Source organism: Leptonotus elevatus, chromosome 10, assembly GCF_054856555.1.
Source record: "Leptonotus elevatus isolate MCC_2025b chromosome 10, RoL_Lele_1.0, whole genome shotgun sequence".
Taxonomy (NCBI): domain Eukaryota; kingdom Metazoa; phylum Chordata; class Actinopteri; order Syngnathiformes; family Syngnathidae; genus Leptonotus; species Leptonotus elevatus.
This window is the reverse complement of record NC_141248.1, coordinates 16,825,026-16,840,274: the sequence shown is the minus strand read 5'-3', so window position 1 is coordinate 16,840,274 and position 15,249 is coordinate 16,825,026. Positions and strand designations below refer to the sequence as shown.

The window sequence follows — 15,249 nt, the reverse complement described above, 5'->3', positions numbered from 1 at the left end:
GAAATTGCATCACCAATGGCACTGATCAGTGGAAGTGCAGATTCAACACAGTGAGATGGGGAAAAGCTCTCAAAAAAGTGCCAATATGATGATGATGATGATGATGATGATGATGATGATGTTGCTCTGTCAACTCTGATGAGAAGGAGGGTGCAGATTCCCAAACGGAGGGAATGAGCAAACTATGTTAATCAGAACATGGGGGTGGCTTTCATACAAGACACTCCAGATGACAAATGGAGCCCAAATGAACCTCCGTGCCGAGCCAAAATGAGCAATGTTTCATAATAGAAACCACATTGTTGTTGCTTTCTGTTGTTCTTTAATGCCATTTATCAGCATCAGTGGCAATTTTGCACAAAGATGGCGCTTTGGCGAGGAAAAAAACTGAATGTTGTATTTTATATTGAATACGGAGCAGTAACACAATTGTCTAACCATTCATTTTCTGTACTGCTTATCCTCACTATAGGGTTGCGGGTAAGCTGGAGCCTTACACAGCTGACTTTGGGTGAGAGGCGGAGACCACCCTGAATTCACCAGCCAATCACAGGGCACTTCAATTGTGAAATCAATACAGTTTCTCACAATCCTGCTTATCTTTTCGATGCCCATAAAAAATGCAACACATATGTTGTACTGTACTGCAAGCCAGCAAGAAGTTGAAGTCAGGTTTGTTATTTTGTTTGTTGGATGAGAAATATGAAATTATGTATTGGCACGATGACACTATATGGCATCAGCACTCTTACCCCGGCTCTACTCTTTCTTGACTAAGTACTAGCTTCTAAAATTCTGCTACTGGTCTATAGATCACTGAACGGTTAAGGTCCTGAATACATTAAAGAAAATGCTAAGTGAATATAAACCCAGTAGGGCTCTGAGTTCTGCAGATTTGGGTCAATTAGTGGTTTCAAAGCAAAAATGGTGAAGTAGCTTTTAGCTGTTATGCTGCACACAAATAAAATAAGATGGCAATAGAAGTGAAGTCAGCCCTGAGTGTAAATGCTTTAAAATCCAGGTTAAACACTTTCAAACTATTTTGGGATTGAATGACAATTACACGATTTTGCAAAATTGTTCGCGTCTAGATTTTTGTAGGCATATTTCAGTATATTTTCGGTCTGCCTTCCGCATCTCCACTTGAGGCAAAATAGTGGCTGGATTACGAAGACATCAAGGTGGTAAGGAGACTTGATGCGAGTATTAAAGATTACGTTCTTTGCCTTTTGTGCCGCTGCCGTGTGTTTGATGGCCATCAAAGACTTTCCACAGCCATCTTGGCATCCCACAAGATTTGCCTCTTATATAAGAACACAGCAGCTAACAAACTCCAGGGCCGGCGGCGCAATGAGTGACTGGTGGGGGCGTTAAGAGCTAAATATTCCTCTAAAATGTCCCTTTTTTCAGCTCCTGGATGAACTTCCTTAATTGCATGCTTCGCGTTTCTTCTTCATTCAAGAGCTCCTAAAGAATAAATGTATTCACATTTCCGCATGTATGCGTGTTAATGCATGCTTGTATGGATGGATGAGCTCGTCTGTGCTCGCGAATGGCCAAAGTGGTGGTGTAGGGGCTTTTTGAGCGGATGTGCTCAAAGCGCTTTACTGTGTCGTTTTGTTCACACACACGCATGCAGTGAAGGCAGAGGCCGCTGTTTAAGGTCCGCACACCAGCAGCACTTCGCAGTCTTACAAACCGACCTCGAATTAAGTGTGGCCACTTAACTGTAAGAAAAATGAAGTCACTCATTTCTGTCCATATAAAGGTGAGTGGATGACAGAAGGGTGGAAGAAAGCTTTTTTGAGCGTGTCCAATTATTTACACATGGATTTCATACACAACCTTAGCAAAACTCACTCGGTAAATGTCTACGCTCAATTTCAGAACCAACACTGAAAGCCAGGAGCTTTTTTTTGGGGCAAAATGCAAATATGGAAAAATAATGTCATTCAGAATATCTTGAAGAAGAAATAATCCAGTGGTGTACTAAGCAATAGATGTGGTACAGATTGACAGAGGATAACAGCAGCAAGCTGATGACATTTTGAGAGCTGTCGAGAAAGATCAAGTGTTTGTCATGAGACAAAGATGAAATAAATTGAGGGGAAGACAAAAGCTTCAAGAAAGAACAATACAGTACAAAGAATAGTACAATGGTGCTTTAACTTATGAGTCATCCAATTTTTGCCTTTTTTTTATTTTATTTTTTTACTGATAACTTAATTACTTAGTTGTGTAACTCTTCTTCCTGTATTATCTATGTCTGTATTATACTGGCCCCTGGTGACAAAGGCAAACACTAGAAGGAGCAAAATGTCAATGGAAATTGACGCATGAAATCATGATTCATAAGCTGTTTAATTCTTTATATATTATATATTTTTCAAATTAATCTGCCTATCAATCGGAAATTGGAATTTTACTCTGCCAAATAACGGAATCGGCATAGGCCACGAAAAATCTGGTATGTAGTATTTTTGAAATTCACTTATTAAAATGGGACTTTCTTTCGTCATTAAACTTTTACTTTAAAATCATTACATCACAATTTTACTGTCATAACATTACAACTGTATTCTTCAAAAACATGAACTTGTGAGCCTAACCTTACAATTTTTTTCTTTTTCAAAAATAGCAACTTTTTAAATCCCATCACATCTATGGGCACACATGGTAATTATGCGTGATTATTGTTAGGAATATGAAGAGGTGCTCTGTAAGGGAGTAGAAGAAGAAGTGACTTTTGTGTTAAAAAGCCAAGTAAAAAAAGAGGCTGAGGTAAAAAGCCTGGGAAAAAAATGTCAACAGAACAATGTGGTAAAATCCTAGTGCAGCAAATAAATAATGTGGTGCGGAACATTTTGTACAAATTCTGTCTCAACGACTGCGACAACTTGTTCCCGCGTGCATCGAGAATGGTCATTTCAGCTAATAGGTTTTTCAGCCATACCAGTTCTGTAGACTGTTTTTGAAAAAAAAAATGCTTCCAGTGAGAATCACTTTGAAGGGACAGCATGAGGTAGGGGGTAAGTGGATGGACGGATTTCATTTTATTTATTTTTTTAATGCAAACTGGTATTCAATTTCATGTACGACTCCATCTCTCAAGTTCTCCCCGGCATCCATCCGCCGAGCGCACCGTCTGCTGCACTTGGACAGATTGGATCCAATTGCAGTCTGCTACACTCTGAATGTCAGATTGGAGCAAAATTACACAAGTGCTCTCAAGGTGACAAGTTTGAGCGAAAGCCTCCTGCATGTAAAGAGGCAGCCAAGGACACTGACTGCCTGACTGCCTGACTGCCTGACTGCCTGACTGCCTGACTGCCTGACTGCCTTCTTGTCTCCAAGGTGGCGGTGGCGGCGCAGCATGAAAGTCTTCCTCTCCCATCAGATGATGGAGAGGAAAGTGTGCAGTTCATTGCAGATACTCATAAGGTCAAGTCTTCTTAACTACAGAAGCTTTGGTTAAAGAGCTCTAAAATGCTCGTTTTTTTTCTTTGTAGAGCAGTTTTGCGAATCAATGACTTCATTTAACACAGAAACAATACAAATGAATAGAATTAACAGTGAATAAGACGTGAACATCAATAAATTAACAGTGAATACAAATCTTTACTTACCAGAATTTTGCTTGTGTAGGCGCTGTTGATGGAGATGGAATTGACCAGCAGGTCCAGCGATTTCGGGGGCAGGACCCCCGGCTCGGGGATCTCCTTGTAGTGCACGTCGGCGACGTAGCACTGCACGGCTGTCATGCGGTTGGTGGTGAGCGTGCCCGTCTTGTCCGAGCAGATGGCGGTGGCGTTGCCCATCGTCTCGCACGCGTCCAGATGACGCACGAGGTTGTTGTCCTTCATCATTTTCTGTTGATCGAAACCCAAAAAGAACGTTTTACCAAGGCGGATCTATTAGAAAGACACGCCGGCGCGGTAGTGCCGGTCGGTCACCTTGACGGAGTAGGCCAGAGAGATGGTGACGGCCAGCGGCAGACCCTCGGGCACGGCGACCACCAGCACAGTCACGCCGATGATGAAGAACTTGACAAAGTATTGGATGTAGATGGGCGTGCACTCGGTCATCCAAGGACGCTTCTGGATGACGAAGGCGTCGATGGCGAAGTATAAGACCAGGATGATGACTGTGATGGCCGACATGAGCAACCCTGGGCAAATATACCACACGGTGTTATACGACATGGAGACACACACTAAAACCCTGACACCACTTTGAAAATCATTCTTCGCATCCCTAAACAAAGTTTGAAACCCTCATTTTAAGCCTGAACGAGTGGAAACTCTAGCACAGGATTGAAACCCCACATTAAAACCCTGAACCAGGTTCAAAAGCCCTCATTTAAAACCCTAACCATTGCAATCCTAACTAGAAACCCCAAGAATACTTTGAAACACTAACCAGGGCTTGAAACCCGAAAACTGGTTGATATCTCAGTTGAAACTCTAACCGCACCATAACATTACTTACAAAATGACAAAAATAAATACAATACAAATCAACAGGCTATCTTTTTGATGTAGATGATGTGAAACTGCTGCATTGTAGCGCCAACTACAGAGGAGGAGGACTTATTCGACGTCAGATTAATTGTTTTGCCTTAATCAGCGGCTGGTATCAGTAGCCTCCACGAGTATCCGATACCATCAAATAAGTCCGGTGTAGGTACTCACCCCTCCCTAGTACAAAGCATCCCAGTCAAGTGCAAACAAAAAATGTCTTAAATACAATTTGTTTATATAAATAATCTGATTGTCATTCTGCATTATTTTTAAGAGTTTTTTTTCTCCTGAATAACATCATGCATAGTGCCATGTAGCAGCAATATCATCTGCACACCGCAATTTCAGTGGAAAACAGGTTGTACTAAAAGGTGACATCTTTACAGCAGCATCCCCGATTTAGAGATAAATCAAGGAGCCTCCCGGCAACAAGCACAAGTGCAGAGTAAATATAAAGCGTAATCATTCAAACATAATTTTGCTTAGTCGCCAATTCAAAAGGTCAACCATACAAGTGCTTTAATCAGTCTTTGTATTTGGATTAAACTCAGTCGACAAATGTGTGCAATTCCCACTGCTGGGAATCTTTTTTTTCTTCTTCTTTTTTCCCATAGCACAAGCAGCTTGTTGGGGGAAACACAAATATTTTTCACATTGCTCATTGTACACAGTCTAGTTTGGTGCAATACAAGCCCTGCATCAAAAAGTCTACCTCTACCCTTCTAATAATAATGAGCTTTAAGAGGTTTTAATGTCACAAAGTATTTATCATTGTGGATGTCATTTGCATTTTGGAACATTTTAGACAACATATTAGGAACTCCTCTCAATAACTATATTTTTGTTTCGAGGCAACTGGTAGCATTAGCATATTTAGGCAGGTTGTCTGACAGCAGCTGCCGTACCATTCGCAGAACACTGCATTCTGTTTTCATGGTCAATACATATTTCTCCTCTTCTTTCAACTTGCAGCATTTTGTTTGGTATCGAAGTTTATTTTGTGCACTCTCTCGTAACAGTACGCAATTTGTTTGTGGTCATGTGGTGGTTCGTGCAGGAGTGTAGTCAGAATAACTTGCTCTATGCAATTTCTATTTTTCTTTTTTAGACTTGATGAAGCAGGTTATTTTTGTTTCAAGCAATTGTAAACATCAGCTGTCATATTGGCCAGAAGAGTTGGTGTATGTATACTCTTCTTCTTAGTGAAGCAATATGTGGCTCATTAATCAAGGTCATTGCAGTACCTGTAAACATTGTATGTTTGTTGTCACGGCGGCAGCTCCCGTGATATCAGCTGCTGTGTTAGCCGGAAGACCTTGTGTACGTACTTCATTCTGGACGTCTTCCCTGTGCATTTTACCCTCTTCTTTAGACTAAGTGACGCAGTAAGTGGCTAATTAAGCAAACCTCTTCTTGTACGTTCTGCTCCTCGGAACTGTCAGCAATTTTATAGCACGTTTGTGGTCATGACAGCTCATCCTGTTTGTCCAAAACCCTTGTGTACTTCATTACATCCATCTGTTCTATGCAATTTCTGCTTGTCTGGCAACATATGAACAACATTAGACAACTAATGGTGTTTGCCAGAATTACAGCTATGCAATGCCATATGTCCTGCTGCAGAGGATAATTTTGTGCCCAACGTTGAACCCCAAGTCACCTCGCAAAGCTTCAAACGATATTTAGCGGCACGCCACACTGGATGTCAGGCAGAGTGCACGGCGACGCGTAACATAAAGCACCCACACGCGAGACAATCACAAGCTCCCGCAGTGAACAAAGTCCAAACAGTCTGCGCCGAGAGCACCTGATGATCCAAGTGTATGCTAATCTATCCGCAGCATTGCATTGTTCTGACACCACGTCCTCATTCCGTCACTCACGCCGACTGGCTGATGTAATGGCGTCACTATGACAACAAGGATTTTCTTTGAGGAATTTTCAGGAGAACAAAAAGCTTTTCACAAAAATAGTCCCTCCAAAATACTTTCTTATGCAACTTTTAAGTACTTAGCTAAAAAAAACTTTACATGCATGTTACATGCCATCGCTGCAGAGAGGACACCCACAATGTGGGCATGTTGGCTGTGCTAAAAATGCCTGCCAGTGCACACACACACTCCTTCACACCCTAAATTTATGTGTGTAGGTCCACAAGTACAAAAGTATTTTTAAAAACTCCATGAGAAAACACATTTAGCAGGCTGTTAAGTGCATGCCAACGCAACAGGTGGCGCTCTGACCCCTAAGCATGGCAGGAGGTTGTTTTAATAAATAAGAACAAATTAGAAAAGAGGCAATATAAATAAAATAAGGCACTCTCAATGATTATTTTTTTTAGGGCAGCCTACAAAAATGGCGGATTATACACACACTTTACCTGCTTTTCCAATCTGGACGGCCAGTTTTGTGAGCTTCCCTTGCAGCACCGACTTCTCCTTCTTGGGAACGGAGACCTTCTTTCGCTCCTTCTCCTCCTCGCCACCCTCGGCGCTCTTAAGAGGCTGCATCTCCATGGCGGCCGCGCCATCCTGCTTCTTCACTGTAAAGAGCACAAAGCCACAGCGAGGAGCAGAGTCAGGAACGGTGAGTTTAGGTCATGGAATAAGGATGAAAAAGGACGACTGGGTTTAGCGAGGAGAAATCGAAACAGGAGGTAATTAGTATGCACCTTCCTTCCGGAAGACTATGACCAATGCGACCATGTAGGCCAACATATATAAATAAACTCATAAAAATGTGCAGGATTAGATTTGAAATTCCATACATGTGCATCCAATAACACACCACAGACCAATAATTTTTATAGCAGTATATACCAAAAACGATGAGCTACAAAATGATGCGTTAACTGCATCATTAGAGCTGAGCGTCAACTACGATACGAGAGCGTAGAGACACAACCACAATCTAGTGTCAACTACATCATGAGAGGAGATATCAACCATGCTGCATGACAGCCTGAAGCGTCATGTCAACCACATGAGAGCAGAAGTGACAACAGCCAAATGAGAGTTTATAAGAGTCAACTTTGAAAGACTCGACCGTAACCTGAGAGCCAAAAGTATCAACGACCACGTGTGAGCCTGGAGTCAACTACAGCACAGTGGCCTGAAGTGTCAATGATGATATGACAGCCTTAAGTGTCAACCATGAGTCGACCACAACACGGCAGCCCAAAGAGTCAACTGCTACGAGAGCCTCAAGTGTCAACAATGAGAGTCAACCACCACATGAGAGGTCAAAGTGTCAACCATGACATGAAAGCATAGAGATTCAACTATGATATGAGAACCTATAGAGTCAATTACAATACGAGAGCCTAAAGTGTCAACAACTACTAAGAGAATGCAGGGGTCACCAACCTTTTTGAAAATCAGAGCTAACTCTTGGGTACTGGTTAATGCAAAAGGCAAACAGTTTGATACAAACTTTTGAAATAACAAATTTGCTCAAAATAATGTATGCTGTTAATAATAACTAATAATCAACAGTGATTTAATAAGGTAGGAAGCAGATAAATATCAATATGCAACACTAAGTCAAGTAAAAAGTGGCAAGAGAACAATGGGCGCAATGGCCATATCAACAACAGTAATTGTCCTATTTCTACAAATCTCTGCAAGTGTTTACATTTTTAAAGGATCACTTCCACAACATTCTTAAAAGGTCAGAGAAGAAAACTAAATTAACCTTACACGAGCAAAAACTTGGGGACAGAGGCAAGAAACCTCAAACAGAACATATTCTCTGGGGCAACCATCTGAGCCTGGGGCTTTACCCATGTGACCCTTGCGGAATACAGTACTGTACCTAGCGCCTGAAAGCAACATTTTGGTGACCCCTTGCCACAACATGAGAGCCTAAAGAGTCAATTACGACATGAGATCCTCAAGTGTCAATATGAGAGTCAAGCACAACATAAAATTGTATTGTATGTCATCTTCGGAAACTCTTATAAAGGGCCTCTTTACTGTATATAGTTTTGAGTTTTCTGAGCCCATTTAGTGTGTAATGCTAAAAACATTTGAGATTAACAAACAATGGATGGACAATGACAAAAAGGTTTAATGTGCAACTGAAGTCATATCGGGTATTGTCAGGATTCTGAACGCTTTCAGGTGCCCGGATGACCAGATCACATTATCGAGGCTGCTGTCGTCACGACAACATGTCAACAAGAAGAACAAGAACAACAACAGGACAACACAGCAGTGGCAGACGCAGCAGTGGGGAAGCGAGTGGAGGGGAGGGGAGGGGAGGGGAGGGGAGGGGAGGGGAGGGGGTTTGTAGGCTAACCTAATAAGACTCCAGGTTAAACAAAGACCAAACATGAGCTCTGATACGGCCCAACTCTTTAATTGTCTAGGAGAGTTAATTCCCCAGAATCCTTTTCTGCATTAAAAATGCACATTCTTTGTGGAGACGAATTGAATCTAACCTGCATTTGACCCACAGCTTACACTGCACACCAGAGAGAGGGAGGAAGGGAAGGGAAGGGGAGGGGGGCTAGGAGGAGGAAAGGACGGAGGGACAGATGTGGTCTGGTTACCTTTAATCTGGTTGCTCTCCATATTGCCATCCTGCATTTTACCTATGATGGAGACATACAAGACAGTAACAACAAAGATAACCAAAGCAGACAAGTCAACAAAGGATCATCACATAGACAAAAAACAAACAGTGAGGGGACTCCCTCCCAGCAAAAACAGAAAACAAATACAGGGAGACAGGAAAATGACTTTTAATAAGACATTTTTGCAACACAGAAAGTGAAATGTGAGTCGGCTGGGTTGCACAATTAAAATCTTACCAAAAAGCTTGGAAATCCGTGTTTGCGTGATCAAATTATTGCATCTGTTTGTGTGCCTACAGTCACCAACACAAGGACAATGGCAGACTTGCAACAACTGGTTCAAGAGTGGAAGGCCATCCCACAGCAGTGTGATGTGCCAAGCTATGAATAGTTCTTTCTTGTACTTGGTAACTTGGGTGTGCTGTCTATTCTACAGCAGCGGTGTCAAAGTCCGGTCCTCGAGAGCCTGAGTCCTGCATGTTTTAGAGGTTTCTCATGTTCAACACAGCGGATTCATATTTAAGGTCATCAGCAAGCTCTGCAAGAGCCTGATAATTATCCTGATTATTGAATCAGGTGCGTTTGGAGTAGAGAAACCTCAAAAACATGCAGGACTCAGGCCCTCCAGGACCGAATCTTGACACACGTGTTCTACAGTGACAAATCCACAATCGTGTCTTTCAACAACTCCCGGCAGAGGACTTGCGACGACTACTGGTTGAAGGGTGGAATGCCATCCCACAGTAGTGTGTAATCAGTCTAAGGTACCAGGCTGTTGTGGCTACATACGGCCCTAATTCACACTAAATTGGGCTACAAATACAATTTGGTCAATTGCTCTAGAATGACAAACATACCCATGTTGGCTGACTTACCAAACTTGGTTGAAGAGAATGGCCATTTCAGAGCAGCGTGTGACTAGCATAAGGTGTCTGGCTGTTGTTGCTGCCCATGTTTTCCCCCTCACATTATTAAAGCTCTTGAACGCAATATTCATTGGAGCTGCTTGTTGGTTCTAGATTGACCAAAGCCGTTGTCAGGCTTGGAATGACTGCTTCAAGAATGGTTGGCCATCCCACAGCAGTGTGTGACCAGCATGAGGTGCCAGTCTGTGTATGATACTTCCTTTTGGATTAACTCAGGGTGCTGTTTGTTCTAGAGTGACCCACACAACCGCATTGGCTGGGTTGAAAAGTAAGGAAGGCCATCCCACAGCTCTGTGTAACTAGCAAAAAGTACCAGACCGTTGCGGCCAAGTACGGTTTTCCCTTAAATTTTTGAGGGTCTTGAATTTAACAGTTCTCACATTTGTTTGAATATAGACTGACCAACACAGCCATGTTCACAGACTTGCACAGACTGGTTCAAGAGTAGAAGGCCATCCCACAGCAGTGTTTAACCAGCATGCGGTGCAAGGTTCTGTATGGTTACAACATTTAACACTTGTTGGATGAATTTGGACATGCTGTTCATTCCAAAATGAACAAGAAATCCATACGGGCTAACTTATGGCGACACAAAGTTAACTAATGGAAAATACCAGTCAATGGCAGCGTGTGACCAAGACTCTTGAATTGATATTTTCGGAAGGGGGCAGCTTGTTCCTTGAGTATGACCCCCCCCCCCCCCCCCAAAAAAAGCACATTGGATGTCAGGCAAACCCCTGGTTGAGGAATTGAATATATCCTTCCACAGCAGTGTATGACTAGTCTGAGGGATACTAGGACTTTGTATAAATCTTCCTCATAATAATGTCTCTTTAACTGACTACTTCTGTGTCCGTAAAAGAATAAGGAATACAACCACATTGGTTGAGAGCTCTTGGTAGGCAGGCCATCCCCCACCAGTGTTTGGCCAGGTTTTCCAACGGCACAAAATTAACCATCAAAAAGCATCAAACACGAACTTCCCAACGTTTTGGTGTATGTTGACTTTGAGTGTGCTGCATACATAACACAAATGAGCTATTAATAGTACCATGGCATATTTCATCCAACAAATTGAACAGGCTGTAACATATCGTGAAGCATTTAACATTGAACACAATGATGGCCCCGACAGCACGCAATGTTTGGAGACAGCGTGCACAATGTGTGTGCATGCAGGATCACAGACTCAAAGTGAGCAGAATGAATATGTGAAGAGGGAGGTAGGGAGGGAGGGAGAGAGAGCCTGAAAGAAGAAAAAAAAGCCTCCCACACAGTGAAGTTACGTAAGGATGAAAAAATCAAAACTTAAGTTTGGGGACAGAGAATTTAATTTGCCGGTGGATTCTTGCTTGCTCAAGGAAAGAAGTTTAATTTAAAAAAATATATGTCTTGCTCATACGTTTGATTGTTGTCTGTAGTATTAGCGGTTGAACTATCGCACTGCATGGTGGATGCCATTTATCTACCCTGGGCTGTAATTACAGTAAGAAGCACTAATTGTCTAAAAATTAAGACAAAAACCTTTCTGCCTGTGCTTTAAATATCATCAGAGAGGAATGTTGGACCTGTCCACATGGCTGCAAAGGATCTGCTTCACCCAACAGACGCCAGAGTTGCGGTGAAGATGACAAATGGCTGCATCCCGGGACGCTGCAAGGTCGCCGTCACCGTACAAATAACCGCCCAGCTGTGTCGAGAACAGGCTGCACGTTGGCGCTGGTCTCCTTGGAGACGCCGCGGTGCCACGGTGAAAGGAGTTAATCTTTTATTTCATCCTGAACCAGCGAAAATGCGGAAGAGAGGGATTAGCACTAAAGGAAATAAAGACGGTAGCTCTTTTGTATGATTTTGTCAGCCAGATCCTCATTTATTGTTAAATAGGAAGATTTATGCTCAGGCTAAAAATACATTAACTTTTCAGAATCCTTTGTTAAAAAAGAAATAAAAGATCTAACTGAGCAAGCCAATACAATAACAAGTGTCAATGTTTGTGTTTTTATTACATAATTCTGATTGTGCAAATGGTTACCGTTGCACTTGTCTTTGTCCTCCATTTCCAAAAAGGACCAACAAATCTTGCGCTTCATTAAAAATATATAAACTTACATAGTTAATTGTTATTTTATTGTATACATTATTTGGCTTGGTTGAGAATTTATTGAAGAATTTATGATACATACCAATTTGCATTGTATCTTAATCTATCTTTTCTTTTGTCCTTTTTCTGAGATTTGTAAACTTTAAATCAACAAACTGTTATTTTTAGCATATTCCCATATATGTGTGGTGCACAAACCATTTTGTACGTGTGCTATATGTCGGCTGTTTCAGGTGTTGAGAAAATTTATATCAGCTATGTGTCACTTGGAAAAAACAAACAGACCACAATATAAAATAAACAGTAAAAAAAAAATGGATACAGGTACAAAATCAGTATTGGGCATAGCTTGTAGTTAATTACACTGGGTAGTTCAATATTAAAGCTGCTTGGTTAAAAGCAACCCAAATTGGGTAAAGTTGCTGACCCAGCGCTGGGTCCAAAAGAGATCAAGCAAATGCTGGACTCAAAGCATAGGGTTTAGGATTTGACCCAACATGTTGGGTCAAGGTGTAGATCTACCCATACTGATGAGTTAAAGCTACCAAGATGTCAGTTACCATGTTATCAGTATAGCTGTGGTATAATACTAATTGTATGACTGACATGTTCTAAGAAGAAGAGGCAAATCACCACAGCAAGTCACTCGCATGATGTTTGGCAGTTTTTACATCAAATGTCCTTCTTGACTCAACCCACCCTTTTTTATCCAGGATTGGGCTTACTGCATGAACGATCATGCCTAGGGACCCAACTGGATGCTACTCTTTGCCCTGTAAAGAATTTTCACACCAACATCTGATCTCCAAGTCCAAAGTCAGCAGTGCTACACACTGAGCAACCTAGCCACCACCAACATACTTTATTTTTTTTTATTTTAATTTACTTCAACTTCAGTACACAATAAAACTGTGTCCAAAAAGGCTCCCCAGCACGCCCAAATCCATATTTCAACGCAAAAATAATTAACCCAACCTTGGGTAAAAATAACCCAATCAGCTCAAAATCCACAGCCACCCAGTGAGTGGGTTAGGGAAACAACCCGACATTTTTTTAGTGCGAAACATCTTAAGAAAGGGAAATTCTACCTGTGGGGGCAGGCAGATGAATGAAATCAAAATCATCAACAGAGACAGTACAAGGCCAGACAGGGAGGGGGGGGGGGGATTGGTAGAATTTAAAGGTCAAGCAGTTCATATGAGGCGGTGGATGCAGGACATGGTGAGGAGGCAAAGATGACGACGAGGTTTTGTCAACCTACCATTAATAAGGTTGGCACTGCCTGGGGCATTAAAGCCCGCTGCCCCATCCGTGGCAATTGTGGCGATGGGGTGGATGGGGGGATGCGAGCAGTCTAGCCAGTAACAAAGGAAGCCCAACATAAATGGACACACACACAAGAACATACACAAGACAGTGACCAGAAATAACATGGTTATAAGACATGTAACATTTGCATCATTTTTATTTTGTCAGGATGGATTAAACGTGTGGTGTATTTATCCTTCATGTAATATAGAAAGTGATTAAAACAAACAAGTATAACATTGGACAGACACGAAACACACAATCTAAACATTGTTTATTGGAAGGAATTGTCGCACAGAAAGCTCGACCTACTGCATAAAGAAGTAATTGTGTTTTAGCTCGTGTGGTGTTGTAAAAAGTACAACAGATCTTGCAGGCATTTTATTTGTTGGGCAGCTGCCACGTAAACTTTGTAAAGTCAAAGTTGAATTTGTTGAAATTGAGCGAATAGTGATGCCTTCAGGAGATTTTTCCACGCGAATGGCTTTACTGTTCACAAAAACAAGTTTATATAGTCATTAGATGTGGTCACTTCATCTTTTATTTATGATCTAATTAGGAAGTAATTGCATTGCAGCGCTCAGCAACTTTTGCAGGAGGGCTTAAAGTCTTTAATAGTTGTACTCAAAGATGGAACATATATATATATATATATATATATATATATATATATATATATATATATATATATATATATGCTCAAGATTATAGAGATGTTAACCTGAAATAGAATAGATGAAAAGTCTGAATGGCTATGTATAAAAAAAAAAGAAGGTTGCTAGTTGAACAGACACACTTGATAATTTTTTATCATGAGTCACATGCAACAAGAATGGAGGAAAAATCTTACACTTAATTGGATCCCTGAATCACACTACAAACGCAATGGTGTTAATTCGGAGACAATACCAAGGTGACTGTCACAAACTAACTGACTCACCAAGTAACAAATTAAATCACTTAAATTAAATCACTAACTGACCGACCAAATAAGTAAATAATTGATTAAACTCACTAAGACAAGACAATCTTTTTTTGTCCCACGATGGGGAAATGTGCTACTTTCAATTTGAGCTAACTAACTAACTAGCTATCTAACTGATTGTGTTATTACTGAACTGTTACTAAATCAATGACTAAAATTCAGTGACTAACTGGCTAACAAACTGACTAAATAAGTGACAGAGTTCCTAACTGACTAAGTAAATAACTTACTGACTGAACAAGTAAATGGCTAACTTACTGACTGATCAACCAACTGTGTACTAATTGACTTATTAACTAATAATACTGACTGAAAAACTAAGTAACCAAGTGTCTGACTAACCTTCACACTAACTGACACTGACCACCTACTCAACTAATTAAATGGTTGACTAACTAAATCGCTACCTGACTTCTTAATTAGCTAACTGACTAATTAACTTGATAAATGACCAACTGGGCAAGTGACCAACAAAGTAACTAATTGATTGACTGACTAGCTAGCAAACTAATTAAGTGACTAACGTTTAACTAACTAAATGATTGGCTAATTTACAAACAAACTGAAAATGTCACATAGTCACTGACTGTCTGACCGACAAACAAACTAACTAACTAACTAACTAACTAACCAACCAACCAACTAACTAACTATGGATGCTAGATCTATAGTTCCAGTGAAGTTAAAGACGTGTAGATTCCACATAAAAAGGTTTTCTCTTTTGTAAGTGGGGACGTGTTGAGGAGGAGGTGACTTGCGCCTGATTATTAGCGTAAGGGTTAAAGCTCAAAGGAATTGAGAGTACCACTCCTGGGTTTGAGACAAAGAGGATA

At 41.1% G+C, this 15,249-nt stretch overlaps 1 protein-coding gene across 11 annotated transcripts in view; it reads right to left on the bottom strand.

The window, feature by feature from the left end:
* Positions 1-15,249, bottom strand: part of atp2b2 (ATPase plasma membrane Ca2+ transporting 2) — a 91,594-nt gene that overhangs the window by 29,264 nt on the left and 47,081 nt on the right. For 9 of the 11 annotated variants that reach the window (XM_086086912.1, XM_086086910.1, XM_086086909.1 and 6 more), the window contains exons 8-12: positions 13,385-13,477; positions 9,073-9,114; positions 6,901-7,062; positions 3,954-4,168; positions 3,627-3,869 (exon numbers count right to left, since the gene is read on the bottom strand). In XM_086086912.1, the coding sequence (XP_085943038.1) occupies positions 3,627-3,869; positions 3,954-4,168; positions 6,901-7,062; positions 9,073-9,114; positions 13,385-13,477 (755 nt within the window). The remainder of the gene's footprint in view (positions 1-3,626; positions 3,870-3,953; positions 4,169-6,900; positions 7,063-9,072; positions 9,115-13,384; positions 13,478-15,249) is intronic. The other 2 variants (XM_086086913.1, XM_086086916.1) reach the window with 2 other exon arrangements.